The 10,133-nt window shown below is 41.8% G+C and overlaps 1 protein-coding gene across 1 annotated transcript; it reads left to right on the top strand.

Moving 5' to 3' along the window:
• The first annotated feature begins 292 nt into the window (after positions 1-292).
• On the top strand, positions 293-9,708 carry HDDC2 (HD domain containing 2). Its single transcript, XM_042827074.1, has 6 exons — positions 293-397; positions 763-884; positions 2,017-2,119; positions 4,040-4,108; positions 8,313-8,451; positions 9,570-9,708. Exons 1-6 carry the CDS (start codon positions 335-337, stop codon positions 9,662-9,664), a joined length of 591 nt encoding a protein of 196 aa, XP_042683008.1. The 5' UTR covers positions 293-334; the 3' UTR covers positions 9,665-9,708.
• Positions 9,709-10,133: the final 425 nt, after the last annotated feature.

The following is a 10,133-nucleotide window of genomic DNA, read 5'->3' as shown; positions in this document are numbered from 1 at the left end:
GTAACTTCAGCTGCAGCACCCACAACACACAGCTGATGTAACAGACATGACACGTGAAGCTGCAAGGCTACTAACTAACACAGCCTATGCCAGTGCTGCTCTTTCTTGGCAATTTGTTGAAGAATTGCCAGCAACGTGGCTCACGCAACCATCCCCCCTCCTCGCACTGTATCTGTAAAGCCGTCCCTGCTCCAGGCTGCGGTCTGGTTTTGGGGGCAGGCCCAGCGCTGGGCCTCACAGCGGCGGCGCCGCAGTGACACGGCGGGAGGCCGGGCCGGGAGGAGGAGTAAGAACAGGAGGAAGAGGGGAAGCGGGCTGTGGCTGCCTGGCGCGAATGGCGGCGGGGCCCGGCGGGAGCGGCATGCTGCCCTTCCTGCGGCTGCTGGGGCAGCTCAAGGTGGGCGCGGGGCCGCGGGGCCGGGGCGGCGGCACGGGGAAAGGCGCCTCCCTGCCGGGCAGCGGGCGCTCCCCGGGGCCCGGGGAGGGCCGCCGCGGTGAGTCGTTGGGAGTCGGGCTCGTCGGGCCGAGCTGACGCGAGGCCCTAGCGGGTATGGCCGTAACCATAGGCCTGCTTCTGGGGCCTGGCGGCTCGGTGTGCCTGGACTCGAGACGTGGGCGCCTGCCTGGGGAGAGCAGGGGCTGCCGCTGCTTTGCGAAAGCGTCGAGATGTGTGAGCAGAGCGTCTGCTGGCGCCTGTAAGGCGGGATCCTACCAAACCTGAGGTTGCCACATCTAAGTGACTGCCTTGCTGTCTTCACCCAGAGAGTACCGCGGACAGGATGGGTGTACAGGAACGTGGCAAAACCAGAGAGCGTGTCTGATCACATGTACAGGATGGCGATGATGGCACTGGTGACCGAAGACAAAAGCCTTAACAAGGACAGGTGAGACCGCCTCAGGTTGTCGCGGCTGTCAGAGCTGTGAGCACAGCTCTTGGGAACAGCTCTCAAGCTGACAAAGAGCGTTTGGAGCACATTGAAGGTGTTTAGAATGGTTTCCCCCACAACTTTTAGGAAAAATTTCTAAAGAGTGATAGTGCGTTGACACAGGTTGCCCCAGGAGGAGGAGTCGCGGGTTGTGGAGGCACACAAGAACCGTGTGGATGTGATACAGGGAGATGGTTGGTGGGCATGCTGAGGATGGGTTGGTGGTTGGACTTGATCTTAGTGATCTTTTCCAATCTTAATGATTCTGAGATTCTGTGACTATTTTTTTTTCCCCTTCATGTTCTTAGCAGGTTGCTGTTTTACCAGGAGGCGTGAAGGAGACGAAAGCTTTTTGTCACTAATATCAGAGTGCTGTGTCTCTGAGCTGGCTGTCTCTCAAGCCAGAAGTAAGCAAGCTAAACACATTCAGTTAAAAGCAGTTTGGTGCAGTGGACAACAGAGGCGAGCACATATGCTGTGTGGATTTGGGCAGACTGAGTTAACACTCCGTAGCAATCAGGAGCCTCTTCAATAACACAGTGTAGAAGAGAGAGCGTCATCAGTACTGAATTAGTTGTCAGCCTGGGGTCATGTTTGGTGACTTTACTATGGTGACTTGGGTTCACTTAAGGAGCTGATGAAAATATGAAGACTTTCTTGAGTATTCCATTATATACTGACATAGGTAGCTATTTAGCTGTGAGCTTGTTTTGTCACATAGATTGAATTTGGAGATTATTCTGCCTGTTACAAGGATAATGGGAAGTGTATAATGTAGTTGGCTTTATATTCTTGGCTTTGAGAGATGTTGTGGTGATGAAGTACCTTACTTCTGAATGGTATGCCCTTGTACAAGCTATACTTATACTTAAATCTCTACTTAGAGGTAGCAGTAGCTAGAAATTGGGAATTTAATGCATGTATAAGTGGAATCCAGTTCCTTTAGCAAAGTAGTAAAAGATATACCATGTAAAATTAAAAATACTTATATGTGTGAAGGAATAAATTTTGCAGCCTCTTATCTTTATGAATAACAACACATAACCTAAATTTCTGAAAAAACAATTATTTTGTCGTTCTTTCTTTTCAGATGCATACGATTAGCTTTGGTTCATGATATGGCTGAATGCATTGTTGGAGACATTGCTCCTGCAGACAACATTTCAAAAGAGGAGAAACACAGGAGGGAAGAGGTATGGAGATCAGCTGTGAAACTGTATCTGCAAAGTGTTTGGTGTATTTTATTTGTTGCAGTGGTGCTAATGAAGAGACCCTTTCAATAACCTGATGTTGTAACTGACATTGCACAAGCTTGTCACAAAACAACCAAAATTTTCAACGCTTTTTTTAATGTGTTAACTTCCGAGGTTACAGAAGAAAAAGTTTTGAAGTAATCTTCATGGTAGTCACTTAGTCCTGTAGTGGCTGGATTTTTGGTAGCCTGAGTTAGCTCTTTTGACCAGCCTTTTATTTTTGGACTTGTACATGTCCAAACTGGCCTGTTCTTTTGGCCTGTTCTTTCTGATGTGCTGTTGAATAAAATGTGAACTATTCCTTCAGTCAAAGCTAGAGGGCAGCATGATGCCTTGGAAATCATTTTGAGGTTACAGTCAATGCTTCAAAGAGCGAACAAAAATGTTGCAGTGATTTATTTTTTTTTCTGTTTAAAGGTTTGGAGTGAGGGGTTATGAATTGTAGAAGAAAGCTTTTTGCTAAGGAAGTGGAACTTTAAAGGTCAAAGCAGCATTCAGCATTCTTGAAGTACTATCTTAACAGACTGTAGCTTTGGTATTTCTTGTTTTCAGTGCACTTTCCGTAGTGTGCTCTTACCCTGCTCTTTCCCCAAAGCCTCCAAAGGTTGCTTCATCATCCATGATCAGATGTCTCATTTGTATTTAGACAGTAAAAAGATTATTTGATGTCTGAATTTGCTTCATTTTTTCATTCAGTATTTGCATCTGCTGCTTCCATTTAACTCAATTAGCACTTTTCTGTTGATTCAGTGGTAAACAGGATGAAGCATTAAACAGAGCTGAATTATCAATTTGCTGGTGAATGCTCTTTTTTCCTTTTACTGGTTCTAAAGCTGGTCTGTTCGTGGTCTGCTTGTTTCACTATGGGTTAGGCATTGCAGTGTTGGGGAGCAGTTGATTGTGAGCTGCATTCTGTGTTTCAAGTGGGGTAACAGTCATGGTATAAAACCTTTGCCTTTGCCGGTGATGTTGATTGTTGCACCAGCAGCCCTAAGTGTTACTAAGAAGATAGTAGAAATAGCTCAGAAATGAGACTGGTTTGCTGAGAGAACACAAAGAGCATGCAAAACAATTTCTGCTCGCTGATTATACCATCGGTTTAATACTGTGTTAAACCTTCTACCACAATTTTTATTGTTGAACAGATGGTATCTCAATCTGGCAGCACTGTGCTTTATTCCTGCAGAGCATTAGATGGGTTATCAGAAGGCTTATGTTATATCACCTACCTAAGAAAGGGTAGCTGTCCTCATCCCTACCAGTGGAAATGTGTTAGCTGTGACTTTGGAGTTTGGGAGAGGGTGACAAAGATGATAAAGGGCCTGAAGTATACAAGGAAAGGCTGAGAGCCCTGTGTCTGTTCAGTCTAGAGAGAAGACTGAGAGGGGATCTGATTGATGTTAATAAATATCTAGAGTGTGGGAGGCAATTGGATGTGGCTAGATTCTTCTTAGTGGTGTGTAGTGATAGGGCAAGGAGCAATGGCCAAAAACTGGGGCACAAGAAGTTCCACAGAAATATGTAGAAGAACTTATTTCCAGTGAGGGTGGCAGAGCAATGGAAGAGGCTGCCAAGGGTGGTTGTGGGGTCTCCTCCTTTGGAGATATTCAAGTTCCATTCTGGGCTGCTTTTTCAACTTCTTAAGTATCTTTAAGATACTGAATGAACTTTTAGGTTGTTTTGCTTCTATATTCACTCAAGGAGTCTCAGAAAAGATCCTCTACCAGGTAGTCCTGCTGTTCCTCTCTGGCTTTCATGTACACTTTTAAGTGTATTAAGTACTGTATGATTCTACAGACTTAGTAACAAGTAATTAATTCTTCAAAACAGATAATAAAATTTATTCTGACTATTTTTCAGGCTGCTATGCGACAACTGACCCAGCTTTTATCAGAGGACCTCAAAAAAGAGATTTATGAACTCTGGGAGGTAAGCTTGCATTCTTTTAATCCTTTAATAAAATTGAGGGTAGTCTGTCAGTTTCTTTCTGTTTACTTACGAAATGGTGTCATCTCTTCTTTGATCTCAAGCAAAGTAGATAGACTTGCTTTGGAGGTGAAGCTGACAGTGTGAATCAAGGTCACCTATGAATTCCTTATTTAAAAAAAAAAAAAAAAAAAAACGGAGCCCCAGAACTTAGTAGAGGAACAGCTTCTGCCTTTGGGCTCTCAGTTCCAGATGAACCTGTCCAGGGCTTGGTTTGTGCAGCTGAAGGAAGGGTTTGTCTACTCCATCCATCTTTTTTTTTTTTTTTTTTTTTTAACAACACGTTAAACCACTTGTTGACATCTGGCTGTTTTCAGCTCATGATCTTTTAATACAGGAAAAGACAATGGCTACTGACTGTTGTGGAGTACTTTCTGCCTTTTATGCAAGCAATAATTTATGTGGCTTCCATTTCTTTACTATACAGCCTATAAAACTAAATATTTAGTACTAACTTCTTGTTTAAACTTAAATGTGAGGTACTGATGAAAGAAAAATGTTGCAAACAGAGTTAAGTGTCTTGGCCTCCATAACCTAAAACTGTATTTCATGCTGGCACTCTTGTCCACTTGGACTATATTTAAATTCTAGGTATCAGCAGCTAGTTTCTGCATTTGGTTATAGCCCTGTTTGTTTTGTTTTGTTTTTCCTGTAGTTACTTGGTAAGATGGGCAACAGGGTGGAGTTGTCAGTGCTGTCCTTCAAAGTAGAAGGCATAAATCAGCACAACTAGATCTAGAAAATAAATTCTGTGTGTTTATTTAGTAAACACTTGTTCCTTCTTCTTTGGAAAGCTGTTATCACAGAATCACAGAATCACCTGGGTTGGAAGGGACCTCAAGGATCATGTAGTTCCAACCCCCCTGCCTAGCAGGGCCACCAAACACACACATTCAGATCAGGTTGCCCAGGACCCCGTCCAACCTGGCCTTGAACACATCCAAGGACGGGGCATCCACAACCTCCCTGGGCAGCCCGTTCCAGGGCCTAACCACTCTCCTTGTATAGAACTTCCCCCTAACATCCAACCTAAATCTTCCCTCCCTCCCTGTTATAATAAGATGGATAAGTTTAGTCATACAGAATTTCATTTGCCTATTATTTTTCATTGCTTTAGGCTTCTGATTATATAGGAGCTGGTTCAGTATGCAGTCAATTCTTCAGCCTTTTAGCTTTCTAGCATTCTCAGTAACCATAATTTAACATGTACATGCTTTTGATCTTTTGTTCTCTACTTTCAGGATAATTTATTGGCACTGTATCTCCAGTGTAGCAGCATGAGTGTAACCTACGTAACAATGAGGGTAATCCAGAGAGACCGCATGTGCATATTAGATTTTTAGTCTTATTTTAAGTGGAACAGCTAGGTGCTTTTTAAAAAGAAAAGCAAAAAAGGCAGAAAATAAGAAGCCTGTGATCACAGGGCACAGGGTGTGATATGCTGCTCTTAGCTAGCCAGAGCTTTTTTTGTGGTTTTTTTTTTTTTTTTTTAATTTAAATGAGTGAAGAAAGCTATAGCCCAGAGCTGAATAGTGGCTGGGACAAGATCTGCTGAGACTCATCCCATGCTCTTCTGCACTACTCAGCCCACAGCTCCGTCCCTACACCCCTTCAGCCATGGGAGGAGTGCTGCTTTGTCCTGCCTTGGTGAGCACTCCTCAAATCTGTAGGGTGGTGGGGAAAACGGCAAGAAGGTGCCTCTGGTGTATTTTCAGTTCTTGATTAAACTCCGAATGTGTTTGAAAAAACACTGAAGTAAACGAGTTGGCACACTTAACTCTGTCCTGCTCTTTTTATTTTCAAGTGCAAAATCTCAAGAGTCATTTTAACAGCCAGGCTGCGATGTTTGAAGGACCTGTTACTCTTTTCCAAAGTAGGCTATTATTTCACATTCTTAAACACCTGTGGGGAGGAATAAGTGTTTGTTTAAGCGCTGTGTGCAGTTGCATGTATAATAGGTGAAGTTTCTTGAGGTTAATGTGAGCTGAGGTATGAATAAGACCTGGTGGGCTGCATGACACAAAGATTGGTAGCGGGTTGTGCTTCCGGATAATTGCTGAAGGTGGGACAGAGTTTTGCAAGTGAACAGCCATAGTTCTCTTTCTCCTGAAGTTGTCCTTTGTACAGCTGCCAAAAAAAGTTTGTTCTTTTCAGTGGTTAAAAAAAGCTGCAAAAGAACAGAAATATGTAGATTTAGGAAAATAGCCTGCTGTATTTAAACAATTTAAAACATAAGGCAAAGATCAGCTTGAAAGAGGAATAGAACAAACATGGCTGCAAGTTGTAACAGAGGAGGTTTAGGTTGGGCATGAGGAAGAACTATTTCTCTTAGAGAGTGGTCAGCCACTGGAATGGCTGCCCAGAGAGGTGATGGAGCCGCCGTTCCTGGCAGTGTTCAAGAGGTGTCTGGATGAGGAGTTATGAGATATGGTTTAGTGCTGGTGGTAGCAGTGGTAATGGGAAGATGGTTGGACTGGATGATCTTACAGGTCGTTTCCAACCTTGTGATTCTATGATTCTATGATTCTAAACAACGTAGAACAGCATTAGTTTAGTGGAACAAAATTGATGATTCAAAATAGTGATCAAAGTGATATTGAAAATGTAACGTGTCATTTAAGTTCAAATAGAGTAGTGCATGAATCAAATATGGCTATCAAAATCTGGATTTTTTTGAGTTTCAGATGTAAAGCAATAAGTTTTAAAAACAAATGGGCTCCTAGCAGCAAGCTAGAGATGCAAGTGACCACATCACATTCATTAACTGAGTTTGACTACACAGGGATCACAAACCAGGATCTTGCCATTGAATGACAGCTACAATTGTCTTCTTAAGATGCAGAATGAGGTTATTGTTCATCTATCTATTCCTCTCTCTTTTTTTTTTTGGTATAGAAACAAAAGATTCTGCTTTATAATGTGCATTGAATTCATATAGCATAATTTATGGCTTATTTCAAGGTGGTGAAAACATCCTGCCATGTTCTTTGGTCAGTAGGAAAAACCCTTTCTAGCTGTTACACTGCTGTGGTTTGTGGACCTGCTGTGCACAGTTGAATGTGTGCATCTGAAAGCACAGCTGGGCGTGGTGTGGGCTGGAGCCTCTGCTCTGATGATTGGTGGTGGCAATGAGGAATGGGTCAGAGCTGCTGTGGGTGCCAAGCTGATGATAACTTGTGCAGAATGGCTGCCTGGGGAGGTGGTGGAGTCACCATCTGTGGAGGTGTTCAACAAATGTGGAGATCTGATACTCAGGGACATGATTTAGCAGGCAATATTGATAGTGGACAGTTGGATTGGATGATCTTTAGAGATCTTTTCCAACCTTAATGATTCTATGATTCTAACAAATAAGCCTTTTTCTGCAGTTGGCTTTGAAGCCGGGAGAAAGCCAGTTGAAAAGATGGCAAATTTAATCCAGCAGATTTAGAAAAGACAGGTGAACCTGTCTGCAGCCATCACTGGAGCAAATGACAGCAAAATTGTTCAAGTTGCTTAGAAATGTGAATGACTCACAAGTATATACTGACAGTGAATGGAGGGTGGGTAAAGATAGCAGAGATATTAAAGTCTGAAGGGAAGGAAACCCATAAATTACTCCCTTCCCCACCTCCTAGGAGTGAGATAAAGACAATAGCTCAGGCAGATTAGACCAAAGAGGTTAAGAGGAAGTGACAGGAAAAACGTAAAGAACAACTACTTATGAAAATACTACCTGGTGAAAAAAAGTGTAAAATAGGCCTTAGAAATAGATAATGGTAACACATAGATACATGCCATGGTTAATTCATAGCCTTAGTCAGCTGTGAAAAAACTTTATATAGGTAATATTTAATTCTGATAGTGTCTGATAGGGCTGTCTCCATATTCTCCCTCATTCAGCAAAACTCTTTGGTACGTACTTAAGCTGAAGTATGCAGAAGAATTCTTGTCCTTAATTCCTGTTACAGTAGAAATTTAGCACATATCAAAGTGTTTCCTCTGACTAGATTTCTTGAAAAGAGAGTGAAAGAGTTAATTGTCACGAATACTGTACTAATGAAAAATCCTAGATTGGTAAAGAATTCTAATATTCTATTTCAGAAAACATTGTTGTGTAGTTTGTTTGTTTGTTTGTCTGTTTTCTTACATCTGCAAATCTCTTCAGGAATATGAAAACCAGTGTACTGCAGAAGCCAAGTTTGTAAAACAGTTGGATCAGTGTGAGATGATACTGCAGGCACTTGAGTATGAAGAGCTGGAAAACACTCCTGGCAGACTGCAGGATTTTTACGATTCAACTGCTGGTATGGCATTTGTGTGTGTGAGCTTTTTGTGATTGCCTGATTGTGGATATTTTTTTTTTCCCATCTGGTAAATGAACTATACAAATTGCCTTTTTGTTTTCCTGCATGTAGAGCAAGTCAGGACTAGTTATTTTACTAATCTCTTGAATACCCATAGTATTTTGAGGAAAATACTGCAGTGTAAAAATACCTTGCATTTATCTGTATGTATTGAACTGGAATCTCATTTATGTCAAGTTCTCTTTTGCATCACTTTGGTCTTGGAGAGAGGCTCTGCCCTTATTACACTAGCATGTGTTTAAGGATCTCCATGTATCACTAGAAGGGTGTAAAAGAAACTTCAGTCTTCCTTGGTGCTCTGAGAGGAATTGTTCCTATTTTGTTAGTGTTTCACAAACCAATTTGTGAGAAACAGCTCAGTGAGTGTTCTAGATGCAATTGTACTGTTTTTTGCCTCACTGTGTCTCATGGAAATTAAAAGGAAATACAGGTAAAATAGCTGTTGTCATGGTTTTAGCAAGGGATTTGAACACCAGGAGAAGACTGACTCCAATTCACTTTGTCCTTGAAAAAATAGAACAGACTATAGAATAGAATAGAATAGTGATTGCCAAAGGCAGTGACCCTGACAAGTCCCTGGGTGACTCCTCAGGAAAATAATGAGTTCTCTGAAAAATACTGTTATTTCAACATCAGGGAAGCTAGAATGCTTCATTTTTTTAAAGGGGTATCTTTTTTGCTTCAGTAACTTAAACTATAAGCTACTATCTCAGTAGAGTTTAGGGAATATTTCCTAAGTAAGTGCTCTTGTCATTGGAATGGTTTCCTGCAGAAAGATATGCAGCATCGGATCGTCTTAGTCAAGGTGCATCCCTTTTTCAGCTCCTAAGTGTCTTAACAGAGCAAAAATATGGATATGGACATTTTTCCCCCCCAAAAAAACTTATAACTAGTTGTAATAGTTATTCCATGTTTGGAATGAAATGTGTCTGCAGTCTTTCTTAAAACAATAACTTGGAATTCATTCTGAGCCATAAGCACTGATGATCTCTCACTGCCAGCCTTTCATGCACACAAAGAAATGAAGACATTAACTTTTTCTTCCTCTTGTTTTGCAGGAAAGTTTGTTCACCCAGAAATACTCCAGCTTGTATCTCTGATTAACACAGAAAGGAATAAAAAAATAGCTGCTACATGTCATCCGCATTCCTGAGGTGTTCCTAAACACTGTAACTATATTAAAATATGTTTGTTTTACATTGTCTGGTGTTTGTCTCTCTCATAACATTGCTAATTCTGCCAGCAGATCTTTTTCTCCGTGCATTCACTGCTGCAAATCATGGGACCACTTGCATAGGTGCAAAGCTCAGAGATTGTGTTAAGGACCAGATATTTAGAATGAGGGGTTTTGCTGTTGTTTCAATCAGCTTTCATGGATGTAGTCTCACAAATAATTTCTCCACTGGCAAAGTTCAGGTAAGTTTGAAACCTATCTGATGGCAGACAAATGAGTTCATCTAATGCACTGACTGGGACTGGTAGTCAGTCTTGTGATGTCTAAGTGTGTGTGGATTTAACACATAGCTGTGTGAGATGGGTTTGTAGCTGTTCACTAGATGAAAGCAAGACCAATGGCCATGCTTGTCTAAGCTTGGCAAGAGCTTCCAGAGATGAGATTTGTT

This window comes from Centrocercus urophasianus, unplaced genomic scaffold (genome assembly GCF_019232065.1).
Source record: "Centrocercus urophasianus isolate 14NV4802_14NV808 unplaced genomic scaffold, USGS_Curo_1.0 seq_10, whole genome shotgun sequence".
Lineage (NCBI taxonomy): Eukaryota > Metazoa > Chordata > Aves > Galliformes > Phasianidae > Centrocercus > Centrocercus urophasianus.
Note: the sequence above shows the minus strand (reverse complement) of the source record. Positions and strands in the feature narration are given on the sequence as shown.